The sequence below is a fragment of the Eretmochelys imbricata genome, chromosome 4, assembly GCF_965152235.1.
Source record: "Eretmochelys imbricata isolate rEreImb1 chromosome 4, rEreImb1.hap1, whole genome shotgun sequence".
NCBI classification, from domain to species: Eukaryota; Metazoa; Chordata; order Testudines; family Cheloniidae; genus Eretmochelys; species Eretmochelys imbricata.
The window spans coordinates 126,980,232-127,003,520 of record NC_135575.1 but is presented as its reverse complement, the minus strand read 5'-3'; the positions used below and the strand labels follow the sequence as shown (position 1 = coordinate 127,003,520).

At 42.0% G+C, this 23,289-nt stretch overlaps 1 protein-coding gene across 1 annotated transcript in view; it reads left to right on the top strand.

Annotated features, from left to right (window-relative positions):
- NAT8L (N-acetyltransferase 8 like) overlaps window positions 1–23,289 on the top strand; it is a 50,048-nt gene that overhangs the window by 628 nt on the left and 26,131 nt on the right. The window contains exon 2 of the mRNA XM_077814671.1: window positions 2,222–2,386. Coding sequence (XP_077670797.1) covers window positions 2,222–2,386 — 165 coding nt within the window. The remainder of the gene's footprint in view (window positions 1–2,221; window positions 2,387–23,289) is intronic.

The window sequence follows — 23,289 nt, the reverse complement described above, 5'->3', positions numbered from 1 at the left end:
ACCGTGAGCCCCGCTTTGGAGATCACTGCAGAGCGGAGTGTGCAACACCGATCGATGCACTCAGCCTGCACTCCGCATGCGGGCAGCAGCCAGCCTGCGAGCAACGTGTGGGTGGGGGTTCCCTGCTTGCACATGGGGTGCGCGTGGCTACTGGCTAGGGGTGGGGAGCGTCCTCCGGGGAGATAAGTTGGGGGCGGATGTTCTCTGCAGGTCTGAGGGGCTGCGTGTCCAAGGGGCTTCCCTCTAGAGGGAGCGGGGCGCGCGGCCGGCTCCGGTGGCTCTGGGTGTCTAGGAGAGGTATCCCCGGACTGGGTGTCGGGGGCAGGGACTTGCGAGCTCCGCTTCTGCCTGTGTGTGCGCGCGCAAGGGGGGGGGGTCCCTGCAGCTCGTTGGGGAAGGGGGTGCAGGGGTGTGTATTGTGTGCGTCTCCCTGCACTGGCGGGCGGAGGAGAAGTGTGGGCCGGGGCGGCGGGTGCTCCTCTCTGCAAGCCTGCGGGGGTTTGCTGCCCGGGGCCGGTGCGCCCGGCGCAGCCTGGCCGGAGCGGGGCTGGGAGCTGCTGCCGCCTGTGCGGGAGGCGGCGGCGGCGGCGGCGAGTCCCTGCGCGGCGCAGACAGACTCGCCTTTCCAGTTATTCCAGGCCGGGATGCTGCGCTCCGCTGGGGAGGGGGGAGGTGAAGCGATGAATGGGAGCGGCGCCGCCGCCGCCGCTCTCCGCCCGCAGCTTTCCCCGCTCTCTCTCGGCACCTGGGCGGGGCAGCGGCTGCAACCGGGTTCCAGCGTTACCTAGAGACCGCCGGGCTCGGGCGCGAGACGCCGCCGCTGCGGGACGTTGGACCCGGGAGGTCTCGCGCCACCTCCTGGCTGCAGAGGCGGCGGCTGGGGTCGCCCTGCGGCATGCAGCCGCGCGGGGCCCTGACCTCAGCGGGGTCGAGGGGCGAGACGTTGTTTGTAACCAGCGCGTATTGCAGAGAGCTGCCGGTTTAGTATTAATTCAAAGCCGCGTGCCTTATGAGTTTATTAAACATTGCATCTTCGGGGTTGATGCAAGTTACAAAGCTCCATAAAACGTAATCTAAGGCGGGATCCCTGCCTTGGCCAGCTGGCAGCCGAGAGGAAACTAGATTGTTCCGATATTTACTTGCTCCTTGATAGGGTTTAATAGCTGGAAAAAAATTACCTCTGCAAGATAATGTCAGTTGCCGTCAATGCAAAAGCCCCCCCAAAGAAAACACCTTGTGGACCCTTTTTCTCTCTCATGCCCTTGCCCTTTGCATGCGGCAAGACGGCTGGTTCCTTCACCTTTTGGGCCAGGGAGAGAGAAGGGAATGATAAAGAATGTCAGGTAACTTTGTAATTATTGGTAAGATACTAAATGCACCTGAGAACAATGAAGTCTATGCCCGCCTCTCTCTGTGTGCCTATGTGATTGATCTAAAAACATCCTTGCTTAAGATTCACAGCTTTCAAAGTGGTAAGTGATGATGGGGCCAGCAGCCATCTCAGTGCTGTCTGCTGTTTTATTTTCGGTAGGCCTGCATTACGTTGCTTCCTGATACTGAAGCAGGCTAGTGTAAGGTTTTGGGATGACTGGCCCTTAGGGACCTTCTGGAAAACCTGTATAACTTCCAGTGACCAAAATAATTAATTAATAAGCACACAGCTACTGGGTGGTGTGCACAAAATATCTTCCTTAGTCACAGTTGTGCTTTGTCCCCTGTAGTGCTGTAGAAATGGAAAGTCACATGTGGACATCTTGGTTTTAGTGCTTTGATTTCTCTGCAGGGACTGGTGATGCAGTCAAATCTTGTCTGAGCAGCAATCGCAGACATATCTTAATAGAGACACCATCTGTCTTTGATATTTGTGTGACGCAATGATATTTGCAGGATTTTTCAACTGTGGCAAGTTGGATGGGAGCTTTTACAGAAACACATTGCAAAATCCTTCATCAAATGTGTTATAATTATTATAGTTGAATTTTTTAAAGTAACTTGTGAATTGTGAGTCTTAAATAAAACTTTTTACAGGCTGTTCTTAAATGAAAAATGTGCTATTAATCTAAAATACGTTATTGTGAAAATGTAAATTGATTAGCTTTTGTTTATATTGTACAAATGTATGTTATGTCTGATTTTTTTTTAAATGGGTTTCTATTCCGAAATCAACACTAAATTCTCTTTTCTGACAGGTATCGTTTATTTCTCTTCCTTATCTCCATAGTAATATGCTTTGTTGTGACCAAGTCCTTGCTGCTGACCTGCTGTTTGCCCATCTTTCTGATGGGTATGAGGTACTACTTCAGTAGAAAAGTTATCCTCAGCTATCTCGAGTGCGCGCTGCATACGGACATGTCTGATATTGAGAATTATTACATGAAACCACCAGGTGAGTATTAATTCCATGGAGGGAACATTCACCAAATCCTGCTCATGGAAAAATGGCCTTTTAATAGCTTTTCTCATGTCAACAGCACTGAGAAATCTTACAAATGGCCAGAATGCAACCTGCTGGCTGCACAAAATATGAGGAACCACCCTAATCTTTAATACGGATATACAGCCCAGGGAGCCTACAGGTTCCAGAATGCAGTGCTCGCTCAATTTCAGCATTCTGGCATAGTAGCTGGGATCCTGGGGAAGCACTGCATGCTGGACCTATAGTTTCCTTGGGATGCACTTTTGTGTTAAAGGTAGTTGCGCCAGTCTGTTCTATTTAATGAGAATTATATCCATTGGACTCTATAAGTTGCCCATGCATCCTCCAGCTGACAGCATCCAGCACAGGGTGGGACAGGGAGATGGAAGGATTTTTAGCAAAACTGCTTAGAAGGACCCACTTGCATACCACCACTTCAGATTTGGGGCCACACATTTTAGTTAGTCTGTATATTTTCATGTATCATTCAAGAAGAACTTCCCATAAACAAGTGTTTTGGAAGAGGTATGAAGCAGGTAGGTAAAGAGGTACTGTCTATCTGCACATGTGATGTACGCATCTATATATTCATAATGTGTGTGTACTGTGTGTTATACAATTCTTATTTTTTGTTATGTAAATATGTTGTTAGAGTCTCCTAAATGCTCACTAATAGAAGGTGAATTGTCACAGGAATCTGTCAAAGAAACAGAGGAAAGGGAAAACCTTGTTTTTAAATTATATATATTTTTTGTTTTAATTTATGATAGACACCAATATATGGGGATATTTGAGTTCCCCTTGATACCTAATATGGGTGATTAATATTTGAGGCTACAAATATATTTCATTAGTGACTGGTTAGGAGTGCAAAGCTAATGGCCAGTAACTTTCTGAAGCCAGGTTATTATTGCTACTGTAGACTTTTTTTTTTAATGTGTTTTCATTTTCCCCCGGCAACATTTCTGTTCTGCAAGTGTAAGATCCTCCTACTGGCCATTTCTAGAGGATTAACATATTATAGTACAACAACCAAGTACGTTTTTTCTCTTCATTTCCAACATTCAGTATTCTTTAAAAAAATTGTTCATTCTGTAATAAAAATATTAATACGCCTTTGAACAATTTCTTTCGGATCTTGTTTCTCATCTAAATACATTAACTGGTTCTCACAAATATTATGTCTGATTCTACAGTGTCTAATTTAAATTGGGAAGATCAGTGTTTTATAGCAATTGACTGATTTGGGGTGATGTATAGTGTGCATGTAATTAAAATGTCAAACTTCATTAAAGGAGGTGCTACCTTAAAAATAAGGGTTAAAACTGAAAAATGTTTAACCTCTGCAGTGGTTATTAATGAAAGAAAGTGTGGGCTCTTGTGCAGCTTTTTTGACAAGTGATCTGGAATTCTTGACAAAGGGTATAATCTGAATTTGAAAAGTGTTTTTAGACATGCATCTTTCATTAACGCTTGTGAGTTGTATGGCTAGTGCTCAAGTTATGAATCTCAATGAATATATTTACAGCATTAGTATGTATAGAAAATTAAGTTAGAAAATGTACTCAGATGAAGAATGAGAAACTTCAGTAGTTATTTGCTTTACGTTACTGCAGAGAACAAGTAATCAGTGCAATCACATTCTCGCTATGAATGAGATGCATCTGATTTTTACAGTGTTAAACTCTGCCTTTATTTACTGACATCATGGGTCATTCAGTTTTGGAATAAACTCATGGACTTTCCTCTTGGTTTAATCTGTCAGAATTTAAACACGAGTAGGCAGGGTTCAAATGTGCCTTAAATGGCAGGTTTACGCCAGATTTATAGTATCAGTACTGCTTATTAAAGGGTTGCTCATGTCAGAAGTGTTGAACAACTTGGCACAATTCATAGCCTCTGCTGAGGAGAGCTTCAGGGCCAGAACGGGACTGAAACTGCAGGTCAGGGTTGAGGCTTAGTGGTGAAGCTACTAGGTGCAAGCTTTATTATATGTGTGGGGAAGCTTCCAATGCACCTACCTATTCAATGTGGAACCCTATGTAATGCTAGCTGGCCTCCGTTTTCATGAGCATCAAATTCACCCTTCCCTCCTATTCCCAAAACATATACAGCTTTCAGTTTCACATTCCCTCCCTTTGATTTAAGATATCAAGACAAACTGTCACTTTTCCAGCACTGCCTTGAATGTGGTAGGCTTTTGAGATTGTAAAGTTTGCTTACATCCTGGAGGTGGCTTGGAGTGTGGATGAGTAAGTCAGTAGTATGCTAAGCCAATTAAATTCTATCAGTTTGCACAACATGCAGATGTGATGATATACAAATTCCAACCACAAGTATTTTATTCCTCATAATCTGCTGTTAGGACACAAGCCACAAATTATTACAGTGCTCTCAAATGAAAAGTGCTGGCTCCCTGTTACAACTTGTACAGTACTGACAGCAACTACATAGATAATTTGCTAACACCTTTTCTGAAACCAAGGTGTGAGTGAACTCCCATAAGTTTCACAAGCTCACCAGAGTCTTCTGTGTTCTCCATTATTTTGCTTAAAACTGGATTTAAATCCCTTTATTTTTCCATGAAAATATTCCTGTATCATCTCCAGACTTGCAAACCTTTCTCTGCAGGTATGGAGGGGAATACATGCTGTCCTCAGGACTGAGTGAAAAAACACAAAAAAATGGAATCCTAATATTTGAGTGGAACATAAACATCAAGACAGATAAACGTTAAGGCTGGGATTTTCAAATACTTGGTTCCCAACTCCCATTAAATTCAATTAGTTGGATGCCTAACTCCCTTTGGCTCCTTGGATAATCCCTATGTAAGTGCTTGCTATTTTTGAATTTGAACGTGGAGGATATGGGAACAGTGTTGTTTCATACACTGGTACATCAGAAAAAGGACAGATGGCCAGTCTTGAAACTGCTAGAACCATAATGTCTGATCATGCTGCCATTGAAGAAGTTTTGCTATTATCTTTGATGGGATCAGGATTATTTATTTGTAATGCACTAGCAACTGGAGGCCCTAATGAGGAGCAGAGCTCGGTTGTACAGTGAGACGTACAGACGTGGTATATATGGCAGTTGTAGGCCAGATATAGCAATAGCCCACAGTGAACAAATATGAAAAAACACTGTTTAAAAATGACCCAAAAGATCTGATCTATAGGGACTCAGTAGGCAGTATATCGGGTCACTTTTACAGACATTAACCAGAAAGGACACAGCTTCCAATGTGTTTTGAAATTCCAGCCAGAGTAATTACTAATGGAAGCTTTGAAGTGAATTGCCTCTGTTGCTATTTCATGACCTTTGGTATAGATGCATTACTTACTCATCAGGCTTGAAGACCCAATGTTCAGCAATTCTTTGCATTATTGGTGTGTTGAGTTATTTTTTCTTTCTACATGTTTTGTAGAATAGCTGTTTCTTTCTGATCCACTGGTCCCAAATGTATTTTAGTTATTGCTGGTTTTTAAGTTTTCTCTAGTGCTCAGATACTTAGAGATGGGCTCTGTATATACAGATAAATACATAATGCTGACTGGAGTTTTGCAGAATTAGATTTGACAAAACTCAGTTTTTCAGTTTTCTCTCTTACTTGCCCCATTATTTAGGGACTGATCCAGCAAAGCACTTATGCACACACTTAACTGTAAGCACACAAGTAATACAATTGACTGCAACTGACTTTAATAGGATACTCATATGTTTAGTACTCTCCTGGATTGGGGATTTAGTGCATAAGAGCAGATTATTAAAACACCCTGATGCTGTAAGTAATCTTGTCTTTCTAATTTTAAAAATGTGAAAAGACTAACATTTCATGTTTGAAATGATAGCATTGACACATTCTTCCCAGATACTAAGAAAGAGTAGTGGGGAAAACATTACAGATGACGGGGCATCATTGTTAATTGTGAGTGACTTGAATTTTAGTGTAAAGAAATTAATCTTTATTGCCTGTCAGGGAAATGGATGAGCTGAATTTTTGGAAGTGACTAGCCTTACATTTAATGATAGATTCACTTATCTGTCTTTAGAAAATTTCTGAGTCTAATGTTGTCGTGTGTGGGCTCTAAGATGTAATTAAGTTTTTAAATCAGTAGTTGCAACAGTGAGAAGTTAATTTGAAATTGAACCCTGCCTCTAGTAGTTCTTAACATAAATAAGATGTGCACAGCTGGATTTTTGTGTACAGTACTTTTGTGGTATGACAGTTTTATTGCCCAATCAATTTCACAGTGTCTTCTTAAGTTTTAACTGTAACATTCTTTCACAGTTTTGATGTTTTGTATATTTTTGCAGTGGCTCAGGATTCTTCAAAGATTGGGATCTAGACTGGAAAACCAATGGAAAATTAAGTAGTTGCCACTAAAAAGGATGATCACTTTTAAGCCAAGTAAATCTAGCCTTTTTATCATTTGAATTCTGGTTAAATGTGTTAAAATCTGACAATAGCCTGGGTATTTAGGATTTTTCTGTATTCTGAGTGGCTGCAACTTAACATATGGTGTCTTATTAACTGATTCGGACTGGTGTAAAAGGCTGTGAACACACTCCTATTGCAAAAACAAAAGGAGGACTTGTGGCACCTGAGAGACTAACAAATTTATTTGAGCATAAGCTTTCGTAAGCTACAGCTCACTTCATCGGATGCATTCAGTGGAAAATACAGTGGAAAATAAACTTCAAAAACAGACTCCAACGAGAGACTGCTGAATTGGAATTAATTTGCAAACTGGATACAATTAACTTAGGCTTGAATAAAGACTGGGAGTGGATGGATCATTACACAAAGTAAAACTATTTCTCCATGTTTATTCCCCCCACCCCCCACTGTTCCTCAGACATTCTTGTCAATTGCTGGAAATGGCCCACCTTGATTATCACTACAAAAGGTGTTGGTGTCCTCCTCCTCGTCCCCCCCCTCCTTACAGTGTGTATGGTAACACCCATTGTTTCATGTTCTCTATGTATATAAATCTCCCCACTGTATTTTCCACTGAATGCATCCGATGAAGTGAGCTGTAGCTTACGAAAGCTTGTGCTCAAATAAATTTGTTAGTCTCTAAGGTGCCAAAAGTACTCCTTTTCTTTTTGCGAATACAGACTAACACAGCTGCTATTCTGACTCCTATTGCAGTTTAGTTTAAATTGACCAGGAACAGGTTTAATCTAAAGTGAAGTAAGCTACTCTTAGATTGAAATGACAGGAGTTTATACTGGTTTATCTCAACCATTTTAACTGAATTTATTTAACGAAACTGGTGCAGGCTTTCAGAGTGACCAGCTCAGTCAGTGGGCTAGATTCTGATCTTGTCTTACGTGTCCAGGCAGGAGAGTAAGAGGACATAAGACCCCACCCTCCTGAATCCAGGTCTGGTGCTGAGCACAGCCCCTGCATTCCCTGTCCCCTTCACCCTTTTCCCTCCCAAGGAAATGGGCAGAGCATGTACCGCTGCCCTCGATGCACCAGTGGGTAGAGTTAGGCTGGCACAAGGGGGAAGGTAAGTTGCACCCTGTATGCAAGAAAAAGGAGCAAGGGAGAAGTGGTGACTCCAGTACAGTTTCTTCTAGGGCTCTTCCTTGAGTGGCACAGCTACACAGGGCAGAGCCCCAGAGAGGTAGGCCCCTGTCCTACTTCAGAGAATTTGATAGAAGTTTTGCCAGTATTGTGACTTTATTCTAGTCTAGCTGAGATCAGAAATTTGTCCAGTGAGTTTATTTGTCCGTTAACTAAGGAGTGGGTCAGTTACACAGAGGAGTATTGGTAACTTATTTTATCTCGGAATTTTCTTTTTGGTGGCCTCTTGTCTAGCTAGAGATCAGAGAATTCTGTGCTTTATGCTGTAGTTCTTGGGCCTGCTTCCTCTCATCCTACAATGGGTTTATGCCACTGGAACACCATTTACCTCCTTACCAGTTTAGAGAGTTCAGAACCTGGCCCCTTGATATTAAATGAAGGGCCCCATCCTGAAAACATTTGCACGTGTAAGTAGCCCTGTTGCATACAGTAGAGTTATGCTGGGTATGTCTACACAGCAAAGAAAAACCCACAACTGGCCTGTGCCAGCTGACTTGGGTTGTGGGGCTGTTTTAATGCTGTATAGACTTATGGGTGTGGGCTGGAGCCTGGGCTTTGGGACCCTCCCACCCCACCGGGTCCTAGAGGACCCTAGAGGGTCTTTTCTGTTGAGAAGTCAGATCCTTAAAACTATTTTGAAACCCTCACACAATTGCTTTATTAAAGAGGATGAAGGTAGGAACACTTGGAGTTAAAATTGCCTGATATTTTCCATTATAAGGCTCTGTTTTCAGTTGCTTATAACTTTGCCCAGTTTAAACTGTTTGGGCTGAAATTTTCCATGCTGTGTGGGTGTCTGCCTCAGGTTGACAGGATTTATGTATTGTATTTTTCTTTGAAAAAAAATTAACAAAAATGGGTCAGCTGAGGAAAAAAATGTTTTTGCCCACGTTAACAAATTGGTTGTAAGGATTTCCTCCTAGATTGTTGTATAACTTCATTGGTGTGTTAGATACAGAAACTCTCATGGCTACCACCGTTAAAGTGTTATTTCCTTTTAATTGCCCACCTGAGCTTGAAAAAATAAAGTCCTCAAAGTAAAGGTTGAAATACTGCAAAATTTGATGTCATCTGTTCGTTTTACCTAACTAGGATGTTGGGTTTCTTCAAGAGCCTGATTGCATATGTGCAAATGGGATAGAAGTGCATTATCAAGCTCCATCCCTCAGCTTTGTCTGTCTGTTCCATTTTTGCTAACAGGAAGGGTATTAATGTGCAGAATTCTGCTCTTGAATATGTATATCCATAAACTAAAAGCAGATCTCACTTGAGATGTACCATCTTTGATAGTTTCCTGTATTAACATTAGATTCCTCATGGTACATTTTGCAATATGCAATAACAAATTATTTTTGTGTTACTAGAAAACCTGGATTAAAATATATATATAGCCCATAATTGTACATACATATATATATATATATATATATATATATATATTATGCAAGAATATATTAAATTAATAATGGGATTGGTGGGTTGTGATTTTTTGAATCCAATAACAAGCCATGTGTATCAGTATTATAAGGTTTTTAATAGGCCCCCCATATATAAAAGTGCCATTAATTAAACTGTCATGCTGGAAGTTGCGAGTGGAGTAAAGTAGACATCAGCAGTTATGCAGAGGTAATTATTTTTTCAAGACTTTCAAACAGAAGCAATGCAAGGACATTTTAAAAGTAAAATTACAGTAGCATCATTCATTTCTGTTTGCTCTACATCTTAGAGTAGCTTTTAAAAACACTTTGATTTCTCAAAATTTTTTCTGACTGCATTCTACTAGCCAGCTTCTCTTGTGTGTATTAATGTACATCCTAAGGGGCCATGTGGAAATATAATCCCCAGTTTGAAAGTGAAGCATTGGCATCAATGGCTGCAACCAGTGGCTGGCTCTTTTTTCCCAGTTGCATGTTTATGTCCTCTTCTCCCTCCTCTCATCCCCTTGCCTAGGAATAATTGCCAAAATGGGTGCCTAAAGTTAGGTTCCTAGCCTAAGGTTTTCAAAGAGGGTCTTAAAATGTGGCGCCATGCTTGGGTACCTAAATAAGTGGCAAAATTTTCAGAAGTGCTGACATCCATTGAGACACAACTTTGGATTTAGGAGTCTGACTTTTAGCGCCTGTTTTTGAAAATCTGCACCCTTAAGAGCCAGATAGGCAAAATCAATGAGTGTTAGGCATCTCAGTGCTTTTGAAAGTCCCAGTGGGTGCTTATCTGCTTCTTTAGGCGACTGAATACCTTTGAAAATCTGGCCCTACATCCTTATTTGGTACTTAAATAAGAGTTCTGATTTTCAAAGTGCCAAACGCTATTTGTTCCCATTGACCTCAGTGAGAGGTAATGAGTGGGTACTCAGCGCCATTTACATATAAGATGCCTAAATAAAGATTTAGGAACCTAAGTTTAGACACTTATTTTTTTAAAATCTTGGCTGTACTGTTACCCTGGTTGTACTGTCCATGGCTGTCTCTAACACAGGATTTCTTTTTGTATTGCAGTATTACTGAAGATTTTTTTTAAAAATCATAACAAAGCTGTGTACTGCTACATCATCAGATGTAACCCCAGACTGCTGCAGGGGAGAGCAACATAGCCGAACATTTTGTCAATACCTGGTTCTGTAGTAGTTAGGAGAGCACTGTAAAACCTTTTGTTGTGCTTTTTTTTTTTTTTTTTTTTTTTTTTAAAAGACCTAAGGAATAAAGTGGAAAGTTCACCAGTGGTTCATAGCATAGTTTTAGTTTTTTCTTGCAAGAAGCAAGGAATTACTCAGGAAACTTGTTCTGACAAGTGCTTCGTGAGATCATTCTTTAATCTTCTGATCTAAAACCAGCAAACAGTGTGTCTCCCCCCCTCCCCCCCCGCATCTGTTATTCCTATTCGGTGCCAATCATGATACAACTTTTGCTAATGGCAAAATAAAATCACTAAAAAGCCTGAGTTATGCTTTATATGAATAATTTAACACTTATGCAACAGTTAATAATGCTCTAATAAACGATACAGACATGAGTGGTTACAAGCGTGTGATTCTTCGGCTTAGGGCGTATCTATACGACAGGCACTGCAGTGTTACAGCTGCTGCTCTGCCACTGTGGCTCTGTAGTGTAGACTCCTCCTATGCTGACAGAAGGGATTTTTGTGTCCGTGTAGGTAATCTGCATTGACCATTGACATAGCTGCATCTACACTGGGGGAAGGTTGGTTTAACTGTGGTGCTCTGAGGTGTGGATGTTTTACTCCCCGGAGCAACATAGCTAGTTTGATCTAAATTTTAAGAGTAGACCAGGGCTATAAGGGTATGTCTAAACAGCAAAAGCTGTGTGCAGGCTAGCCTACTTGAAGTCCCTTGCATCCAGCTCGTGTGGGTACCAGTAGCACAACATGGGTTTCAGAACGTGCTAGCAAGCGGCATATCTGTCCAGGAGCTGTGCCAGGCATGTACTGCCGATGCTGAAGACTGCACTGCCCTGTCTTCACTGCTGCTGTTACCTGCACTAGCTGGATTCAAGTTAGCTTGGGCAGGCTAGTCCATGCATAGCCTTTGCTGTGTAGACATACTCTGTTAGATGATTATAAGACATGTTTATAAGCAGCCTGTTGACCTGTTGGACTCTCACAATAAGTTGATTAGCCATTTATTAAAACATCTGCTAATCATTTAATCTTTTTATAAGCAATTTTTCAATGTATCATCAATATAAAATGTGACCAACATCTCTTTTAAGAATGGAAAGTGTAGAAATACCTGGCAGGAAATGACAATTCTGCCTTTTTACGGGTGTGAGAGCTCCTACAATTTAACAGCAAGTTAGGGTTTGATATTTTTTTAAGCCTAATTCGGCAAGTAGAAAAATATGAATTTTTAAAAAATGCATCTCAGAAAAGATTCATTTAGCTTTGTGTATTTTAAAAAATCAACTGAACAGGACCTTACTATTGGAAAATATGGATTTAAAACACTATAAAAGTTCCTGAAATATAAAGCAAACAACCATCAGGCAGGTTTTTTTCTTTTTTTCTTTTCTGTTAAAGTGACTGTGGCTTGTGTGAGGTACCTAACTTATATCAGTGGAAACAGAGTTTTCTCTCTCTCTCTCAGAGAGACAAAGAGAGAGAACCAGAATCACAAGTTGCAAGTATGAAGCTTCTCTGGCTCTGTCCCATCAATGTACTTTTGAATCTGACTTGGAAGCCACCTCCAGAGGTGTGAGTACTTACCTTTCTGCATATGCAGTTGTAGGTCTCACTGCTAGTTGTCCTGGTGGTGGTTTTGTGATGGAACAGCTGTCCACTAGAAAATGACCACCACCACGCATCTCATATAATAGAGATCTGAACAGCTATTATGTAATAACTTGGTAGTAGTGTTGAATTATTGGTGACTCTTTACTAAGTCTTTGGATTATCTTCTACCTGTCCTTCTTTTTCTTCCCTCCCCATCCCCCAGTGCTTTCAGTGTATGATCAGCAAGTTATGTCCTACTAGTCAGCTAACATAGACTACACTACAGCTGTGTCATACTGTAGGCCACTTGCATCTCTAATTTCTATAATTCCGTTAGGCCATTTTGTCCATCTCCATGTCATATTCTCCAGTGAATTTGGACTTGTTCTGAAATTTTTGTAACTGTGGAGGTTTCCCACATTTTGTTAGGGTGACTGTTCCAGAGCCCAGGAAGTTTCTCCCTGCTTTCCCCTCCCCCCACCTCTCCCACCAAAGGTCTTCCTTTCCTTGGAGTTTACAATGTTCAGATACTTGAGGATGCTTATTATAGTGCCTCTTCATTTATGTGGAAAATGAGAACATCCAGAGTTATAATAAATATTTAAAAAAAACCCACCCCAACAATAGACAATCAAGAGGTCTAGAAGGGATATAAATCCTCATGATGCAGAGCATAAAGCAGCTTCTAACACATGGAGGTTAGGAGGACACTTTTCTTGGAGACAGTTTAACTGCAAACAGCCACAGTTTCTTGCCCCTTCCTCTAAAGTGTCTGGTGCTGGTTACTGTCAGATAGAGAACACTGAACAAGATGGACCACTAGTCCAATAGAGCATGGCAGTTCCTATGAGAAGGATCAGTGCAACCAGAACTATAAGAAGTGGTTCTATAGGACATGTAAAATAACCACTGAAATCAAGACTGCATAAGCGACATGTCTCATGGGATGGTTGTTGGTTTCATGAGGTTAACAGGTACTTACCATGCCAAACCTTGCTTAGCTTATGAAATGTAGAAAAATCACAGTCCATTGCAGTAGAGCTGTGGGCTAGTGGATATTTTGTTCTTTTCAATGTTTCCCCCAGAGAACAAGGTAACAGCATCAGAAACACTGCATAACACTACGAGTGGAGCCCTGGAGAAGCCCCTGACTATCTAGTCTTCCAAAAGAAAATAATGTCAATAATAAAATAGTTCTGTGCAGCTTTTGATACCAGCGAGACAAAAAACAAAAGTAGAGCACCTGCCATTTTCAGGCACTAATCCGTCCAAGCACTAACCAGGCTTAAACGGGCTTAGCTAAAGAGTAAGCCATTGTGGGACTATCTGAGTTTGTAAAGCTAGTGGTATAACACTTTTATAAAATGCTGTAAGGCTGAAAACCAGGGAATGTTAGTGATGTAAGAAAAGGGCAATTTAACAGTTGTCAGGTGGAATTAAAAAGTCCAAACTGTTTAAAAGATGTATTCTTTAAAGTGTCATTTCAAACTTCTCCTGCCTCTGAAGTCAACTAGATTTACTTAACGGGTCTGGAAGAAAAATCTGGTTTTGGTTCAGAACCTGCAGGTGTTCTGAGGGTCACATCAAGCTGTGTCTTTCAGCATCTCAAAGGCCCTGGTTTTCATTCAGGAGAAAGGCTCTGAAAATGTTTATCCAAAAACTTCACTTCTGGGCTGAGATTGAAGTAGGAGAAAGTTCAGATTAAAGGCCTAATTCAGCAAAGTGCTTAAATCCAGTTGTTGTCCGTGAGAATCAAGCTCGTGCTTCGTGCTCCTCTGAATAGAGATGGGATTACTTGTTTACTTTAGGGTAGGGCATTGCTGAATCGGGGCCAACATTTTGTGGAGGTTTTCTTCTTTTGTTCTTTTCATGTTTTTGTGGCCATGTCTATACTATAAAGTTAAATCGACTTCATGGAAGTCGACATCAAGCCTCCGATTTAAGCCAGTCAATCTTGCATGTCCACACTAGGCTCATTGTGTCAGTGGAGTGCATCCTCACTAGCAGGGCTTTCATTGACGCACGGAGCACTCCACTGTGGGTAGCTATCTCACAGTGCACGTAGCCAGGTGGAATTCTGGGTTGGCCTTGCAATGACTTATGGGACCAAAACATTGGTGGTGATGGGAACATTGCGTTAGCTTCCCACGATGCACTTACCTCCCTTCCTCCCTGAAATCAACAGCAAACAAGCCAAGCCTTTTTTGTAAGCTAGGGTTACCCATGCGGACACCATAGCACAATAAGCATGGACCCTGCTCAGCTGTACACTGTTGTTGTGAGCATTACAAATACCTCACTCCTTATCCTGCAGTATTTACACAGCCGATCTAGGAGCCGCCACACGGAACAATGTGTTGCCATGCAAGGAGTCCTGCTGGAAGACCTAGAGCAGAGCAATTCGCAGTTGCTGGCAACAGTCACACCTCACCTTGACACGGTTGAGCGTCATTTCTGGGCCCGGGAAACAAGCACTGACTGGTGGGAACGCATCGTTATGCAGCTATGGGATGACGAGCAGTGGCCGCAGTACTTTTGAATGTGTAAGGCCACTTTCACGGAACTGTGTGAAGAGCTTTCCCCAGCGCTGAAGTGCAGCAATACTAAAGTGAGAGCTGCTCTGACAGTGGAGAAGCGAGTGGTGATAGCTCTGTGGAAGCTTGCAACGCCAGACTGCTACTGGTCAGTGGGGCATCAATCTGGAGTGGGTAAATCTACTGTGGGATCTGTTGTGATCCAAGTTTGCAGGGCCATCAACAGAGTTCTGCTAAGAAGGGTAGTGACTCTGGGCAACATGGAGGACATAGTGGATGGTTTTGCCACGATGGGGTTCCCTAACTGCAGTGGGGCGATAGATGGAACGCCTAACCCTATCTTGACACCAGACCACCTTATCAGAGTACATAAACCGAAAGGGGTACTTCTCAATGGTGTTGCAAGCGGTGCGGGATCACAGGGGCCATTTCACTGACATCAAAAGGGGATGGTCGGGAAAGGTGCATGATGCACGCATCTTTAGGAACATAGGTCTGTTCAGAAAGCTGCAAGCAGGGACTTTCTTTCCAGACTGCACGATAACTATTGGTGATGCTGAGATCGTCTGGCAGCCAATTTTGAGCTGCCAGATACCAGGGCAAAAAGAAGAGCACATCAAGGGGCTTTGTCTCCGTGAGGCTTTAAAAACCAGTTTCAGCAATGGTCCAGAGTAATGTGACAGAGTAATCTGTGATGTTCCTTACCAAACTGTCCCCTCCAGTGCATTTTATCCCCTGTAAACTCCAAATAGTTTGTTTTTTACAAAAGCGGCACTAGTCTGGGCAGAGGGAAGGGAGAAAAACAGGAAGCCACCACCCCCCTTCCCTTCCCCCCCCCCCCCCTTTGCTTGCAATATACGGTGATCCCTTCCAACCACGACCACGGCAGCTTTGGGGAAAAGTAGTTGTGTGACCCAGATTTCACCAAACGGGGTAGATTATTTGTTGAATTGTTTGTGATTTAAGGGATAGCATTCAAAACTTCCCGTTTCCCCTAGGTGACCCTATGCAATGTAACTCTCCTCAGGGTAACAGAGGCGGCAAGGGACCAGATGCTGCAAGCATCTGGGTACAGATCTGGTCCTGATGCTGCAATGCTGTGTGCTGCAATGATACCAGCAGAGTTAATACTGGAGTGGCGCGGGAAAGTGTCCTACCGTGGTGGACGAAATAAGGCAGCCCTCCTCAGAAACCTTCTGCAATGGATTGCAGAGTACCTCCATCAACGCTTCCTAGAGATCTCCATGGAGGATTCCTGGGCTGTCCCCGTGCACATAAACAGTCTTTTTCGGAGAGCGCCCTCTGCATAGCTGGAGAGACCTCCACTACACATACTTTTATGTTCACATTAAACATAAAAAATAACAGCATGTAACCCCTAGAGTTTGATTGGAAATGTGTACTCACCAGGGGTGCGTTCCCCGGCCTCTTGCTCTGCCGCCAACTGATCCTGTGAAGGGATGGGCTCCAGGGTTAAAAACAGTTCTTGGTGATCGGGGAGAATGGATGCTCCGCTTGCCTGCCTCACATTCTCCTCCTCCTCCTCTTCTTCCTTGTCAACAGTGTCCTCCTCATTGTTGCTCGAGATCACGCGGGGCTCCTGGAAGGTATCCACAGAGCGTTTTGGGGTAGTGGTGGGATCGCCGCCGAGAATTGCATGCTACTCCTCATAAAAGCAGCATTTCTGTGGAGCAGAACCAAAATGACTGTTCGCCTCCCTTGTCTTCTGGTACACTTGCAGGGGCTTTAACAGGGAAGCAACTGCTTCCTGTGTACCTGGCTGACGTGCAGTGGAGTTGAAACCGCTCTCCAGAGCAGTCGCAGCGGAGCACTGTGGGACACCTCCTGGAGGATAATTCATTCGAATTACACAACGCGGTGTCTACACTATCTCCATGGATGTTGAATCAAGCGCTACTCCTCTCACAGAGGTAGAGTACAGAAGTCGACTTTACAGGCCACTTAGGTCAGCGGAAGGGACTCGGTAGTGTAGACACATACATTATTAGGTCAACTTAACACTGCTTAGGTTGACATAAGTTTGTAGTGTAGACCAGGCCTGTAAGTGACAGATGGGGGATTTATATAGAAATCTTGTTTCAGCATTACCATACAGCATTTTACTGCAATGCTGGAATAAACATATCTTCATGGGACTGCTTTGGATTCTTATCAGTGCCCCTGCAATGTGTTTATTCTCTCCTTCAGGAGAGCCCAGGTCCTGGCACACAAGAAGAGACAGTTGGTCCAACTAATTCAGTATCCTATCTTTGACAGTGACTGAGAGTGAATGTTCATTCTACCATGCCTAAGCATGAGACACCATAATGTCTAAGCCTAATTTTTTAGAGGAAGGCAAAAATCCATCATAGTGCATGGGACTGGGGAAGTCTTCCTGATCCTAAATGCTGTTAAATTTATGCTCTGATTCATTAAGATCATTATTTCTCATAAACCTAGCTAGTGTAACAGCTGATGCTAATCTCATTCGTGAGTCTGGTCCTCTTTCAATGCTTACTCAGCTGCCAGCCGCAAATATCCCAGGGAAGGGCATTCCACGGATTGAGTATACTCCGCATAGAAAAGTGTTTCCTTTCAGCAGCCCTGCTGCTTCTAATTGCATTCTGTGTTCCCCTCACTCACATAATTAGGTATAGTGGAGAGGCGTGGATACACCTGGGTATTTGCTATCCCACATTGACTTGTTTTACATACTTCTCTCAAGTCCTCACATATCTTGGTTGATCTTTAATCTGAAGCTACTGCTAATGAAATCCTGTCAACATGTAACTTGATTATAAATGCTATATTAACATTACAAAGTTGTGAATAATTGGACTAGATTTATAGGACAACCTTTTGGCCATAATGGTGTGGTCTGATCATATAACAAAAGAAAGGGTTGATCTCACTTTTGATCAGGGATTTCCATGTGTAATTTTTATTAGGGCTGTCAAGCAATTAAAAAAACTAACCACATGATTAATCGCGCTGTTAAACAATAATAGAATACCATTTAAATATTTTGGATGTTTTCTACATTTTCAAATATATTGATTTCAATTACAACACAGAACACAAAAGAGTACAGTGCTCACTTTATATTTATTTTTTATTACAAATATTTGTGCTGTAAAAAACAAGAGATAGTATTTTTCAATTTACCTCATACAAGTACTGTAATGCAACCTCTCTATCAGGAAAGTTGAACTTACAAATGTAGAATTATGTACAAAAGAACCTGCATTCAAAAATAAAGCAATGTAAAACTTTAGAGCCTATAAATCCACTCAGTCCTACTTCTTGTTCAGCCAGTCACTCAGACAAACAAGTTTGTTTATATTTGCAGTAGATAATGCTGCCCGCTTCTTGTTTACAGTGTCACCTGAAAGTGAGAACAGGGTTTCAAATGGCACTGTTGTAGCCACCGTCACAAGATATTTATGTGCAAGATGCGCTAAAGATTCATATGTCCCTTCATGCTTCAACCACCATTCCAAAAGACATGCGTCCATGCTGATGATGGGTTCTGCTCAATAACTGTCCAAAGCAGTGCACACCGATGTATGTTCACTTTCATCCTCTTGAGTCAGATGCCACCAACAGAAGGTTGATTTTTCTTTTTTTGGTGGTTCAGGTACTGCAGTTTCCACACTGGAGTGATGCTTTTTAAAAACTTCTGAAAGCATGCTCCACACCTCGTTCCTCTCAGATTTTGGAAGGCACTTCAGATTTGATTGAGTCCTTAGATCTAAATCTTAGATTGAGTTCTGTAGCTATCTTTAGAAATTTCACATTGGTACCTTCTTTGCATTTTGTCAAACCTGCATCTGGTTGAAGCATGTGTTGGGTCATCATCTGAGATTGCTATAACATGAAATATATGGCAGAATGTTGGTAAAACAGGCGTACTATTCTCCTCCAAGGAGTTCAGTCAAAATTTAATTAACACACTTTTTTAAATGAACATCATCAGCATGGAAGCATGTCCTCTGGAATGGTGTATACGAAGCATGAAGGGGCATACGAATGTTTAGCATATCTGGCATGTAAATACCTTGCAATGCCGGTTACAAAAGTGCCATGCGAATGCCTGTTCTCACTTTCAGGTGACATTGTAAATAAGAAGCCGGCAGTATTATCTCTCGTAAATGTAAACAAACTTGTTTATCTGAGCGATTGGCTGAAGAAATAGGACTGGGTGGACCTTGTAGGCTCTAAAGTTTTACATTGTTTTGTTTTTGAGTGCAGTTATGTAACAAAAAAAATCTACATTTGTAAGTTGCACTTTCACGATAAAGACATTGCACTACAGTACTTGTATGAGTTCAGTTGAAAAATACTATTTCTTTATCATTTTTACAGTGCAAATATTTGTCATAAAAATAATGTGAGCACTGTATACTTTGTATTCTGTGTTGTAATTGAAATCAATATATTTGAAAATGTAGAAAAACATCCAAAAATATCTAATACATTTCAATTGGTATTCTGTTGTTTAACAGTATGAGTAAAACTGATTAATCAATTAATTTTTTGAGTTAACCACAAGTTAACTGCGATTAATCGACAACCCAGATTTTTATTTAATGTTAGTGCGTCATACAGAGCAGATGTGTAGCCTGTGCCTAGCCTGAGAGATGTTCATGTATTTATGGATGCAGAATTCTCTCCTGAATGACATCACGCTTAAAATAAATGAGCTAGTGTCATCCGTGGTGTAAGAGGGGTCAGTGGAGTTACAGCAGGGATGAATTCGGCCTGATCTGCCCAAAGAAGGGTGGCACATCATTCTCAAAAACAGCCAGCAGTAATATGCACGTAGGCCTGATTCACTTTTTGTGTTACTCCAGATTTACACTAGTGTAACTCCATTGGTTTCATGGGAGTTAGATTGGAGTATTGCAGGGATAAATCGGGCCCATGCTTTCCAGAGAAACTGCTCGATGGGTTCTTTACTTTTTGTGGTGCTATTTCAGATAGGCGGAGATAGAAGTACTTGGGAGTGCAGGAGGCTTTGTGTTCACGAGTCACATAATTCACAAACGACAGAACAAGGTGAAGCTTTGAGTGATTTGCTGCATTGTTAAATCATACCACTGTTGTAATGCTCCTATCAGCAAGTTGTTGAATAAATGGGCTAAATTCAGCCCTGGCATAAGCAGATGCAACTCCACCAAAATAATCTTACACCATGGATGGAATTGGCTGTATGTGGTAGGTATGAATATAACAATCCCCCAGGGCCTCACTGTTTACAATGGATCCAGAAAAGCAGGCAGACTGCAGTCAGGAGGGTGTTAGATTACAGCATGGAGTGAGAGAGATCAAAGAAGTTGGGAGATAACCAAGGAAGGATGCTACAATTAATGAATTGAATTCATAGGGTGTTTTCAGCTTCAATGAAAGAGACCTTGGATTTATTCTCCATAAGAAACCAATGTTACTATTTCCTGCAATGTTACTGAGCTTATTAATGGACATTAGTGGCCTGATTTTCAGAAGTGCTGAGCACTCCCAGGTACCACTGAAGTCAACAGGAACTGCAAGTGCTCAGCACCTTGAAAAGTCAGGCCAGAAGAAAGAATTGTATTGACATACTCAGGGCTTGTTGGCGGCATTGCCTTATGTTATCCATTTTATTTTATTTGTATTCATCATCATGATAACTGAGCGCCATATAATGTTACTAAGAATTGCAGCCTTATCTTGGTAGGTTGTTCCACGAGGAAGCACCTCTAATGTACAAGGCTGTGTATGTGGCTGATTGCTTCATTGTCAGCTCCGTTGTTCTGGAAGAGTACGTGTGCGCTGGTGGGTTGAGAATGGAGAGTCACTGTTGTGGGCTGTGTTTAAGTATTTGAAGACCTTAAAGTCCATGGCGTTGAAATGGCACAGGAAGCAAACTGGGAGCCATTGGAAGGTGCAGTGGATTGTCTTGCTCAGGAGGTGGGCAAAATTGCATAAACTGGTGTTTCTGCACGGCTTCTACCTCCCAGTTGCAGAGGTGACTAGCATAGCACATTCTGGCTAGCTCCTCCCCACAAAGGGGAAGGGCATATTTTCCCTGCAAGCTGTAGTCAGAATACTGCAGTTCTCATCACTCTTCCTACCTGGGGGACCAGGATTAGTAAAGAGCCTGATTAGCCTCAAGACTATGTAGTACTTTTCTGAACAGAAGGTGGGTCCTTCAAAGGAGGGAGGGGCTGTTGTCTTGGTTAGCTCATCGAAGTGCTTTCCCCTTTCTGACAGCATCATTTCAGTCTTTCCTGGACTTACTTTGAGCCATCTACTCTTTATCCAGGTGTTCTTGTGTTAATGTGTTTGTGTCTGCAGATGAGGCGATGTGGAGCTGGGTGTCATCAGTAAGTAGTAGCCAATGAAGCCTGTAGTCCTGTCTGTGTCTCCAAAGGGGGTTCATATCGATATCGAAGCAGAGTGGGGACAGTACTGATCTGTGCAATAAACACACAGATGAGGGCCCTCAAGGATGTGAAGCAGTTGTCTTGGGGTTGTATCTGAGAGGAATGCAACAAAGCATCATAGTGCTGCACTATACAAATCCAGCTAGGTTTCTCCTTTCTACAGTGTATTGTGGCAGACTCCATATTTTGATATGCGATGCTGCACATATTGGTATAACTCCATGGTATGAAATGTGTGATCTGAGTGTTGGGTGTGGTTGATTTTTAACTGTCAGCCTATTTAATACTTGCTTGTATTTCATGGAGGGTGTATGTATGTGTCCACACACACAGGTTGCAGTTCTGAGCTACAGTGCCAGAAATAGGGGGAAAAAAAATCCTTGCCCAAGACAGGTTCTAGGAAACCAGCTGTGTATTTTTAGTTTGTAGTTTGTACTGAATCTGTGGCTTGAGCCTTTTCTTTTCTCACTGTTATCATAAGAACAGCCTCCTGGGTGAGACCAAAGGTCCATCTAGCCCAGAATTCTGTCTTCCGACAGTGGCCAATGCCAGATGCTTCAGAGGGAATGAACAGAACAGGGCAATTATCTAGTGATCTATGCCCTGTCATCCCCTCCCAGCTACTGGCAGTTAGAGGCATTTGAGTAACACATCCTTCAAGGTGGTTTTTAAAGCTGCTATAACTCCACATCACTGATGGTTGTTCACTCCAATGGATTATTAATAGAGAATAGAGGCTGGGGGCAGTCTTATGTTTTGTATTAGCTGAAAGATGTCATCCTGTTTTAATTTGGTTTAACTGCAGGAAGAAATACAAGCTGGCATACAATGCAGCATGAGCTTTTCATTTTTAGATTAAAGAAAATGCAACAGTAGGTTCTCCCTCTGCAGTGAAGCAGCCAAAAAACTTCAGAACACTCAAGAAAGTAAAGCTGATAAACTAATAAAGATAAATGTTGATGTCAAAGATTTTTCAGGGCCCTGGTGTTTGCTGTATACCATTAAAGTGTCATTTATTTATTAACTAGCACCTGTTACTGTAGTAACTAGGGTCCTGATCTGAAACCAGTTCAAGTCAATGGGTGTTTTTCCAGTTACCACATTGGGAGGGGGAAAAAATAATCATGTCCAGGTCATTCAAACACTTTACAGGTAAATACATGATTCTTTCGGTTAGTGGTACTTGTTTGCACATATTTGTTTGGAGGGCTGATCAGTGAGTGCAATAAAATGTATGAGTCTTGTCAAAGTTGAGAGAATTTACACCCAATAAAAATGAGACCATTTAATTAACAAAAAAATATAGAGGGGCCCCTCCCTGCATTCACTGAAGTTAATGGCAGAACTCTTACTGATGCTGGTGGGAACAGGAGTAAGGCCCATAATGAACAACAGCAAAAATGTTAAAGTTCTAACTTATTTTAATACGCAAAATATTTAGTTTGTTTCTAACTGGCTGGAATTAGTGATTGGTTATTCTGTCGTAAAGCATCATTTATGCCTCATATTAGATGTGTGTAATCTAGACCGTACCGCTAAAGTATCTTGGACTGCGTCCTGCTCATTGGGCAAGTCCCATTGGTGTCCACCAGAGCTGGTCAGGAATTTTTCAATGGAACGTTTTTTTTGCAGAAACGTATTAGTGTTGATGAAACTTTTTTGTCAAGAGGGTTTCTCAGATCCAGGATAGGTTTTTAGGTGGGAGAGAGAGGGTAGCCTAGTTCTTAAGGTATTCATCAGTGATGTGGAAGACCCAGGTTCAAGTCCTACTGAGCTTTCAAGTCCCACTGGGCTATCAAGTCATTTTCTTTCTGAGTCTCATGTTAGAGCTGTTCCACTTCATATAAATAAATATTCATTGGGGTAGAGTGAGACTGACCATATAGTTAGAGCACTGACCTGGGATATGAGAAACCCACGTTCATGTCCCTTCTTTGCCTGACATTGAGAGCAGGGACTTGAACGTGGGTCTCCCACATCCAAGGTGAGTTCCTAAAGCACTGGGAGCTGGGTCTCTTGTATGATTTTTGTCTTTCTCTCCTCAAAAAAAAAAAAAAGAATTAAAAAGGTCTTGGTTTCACCCTGATGTGG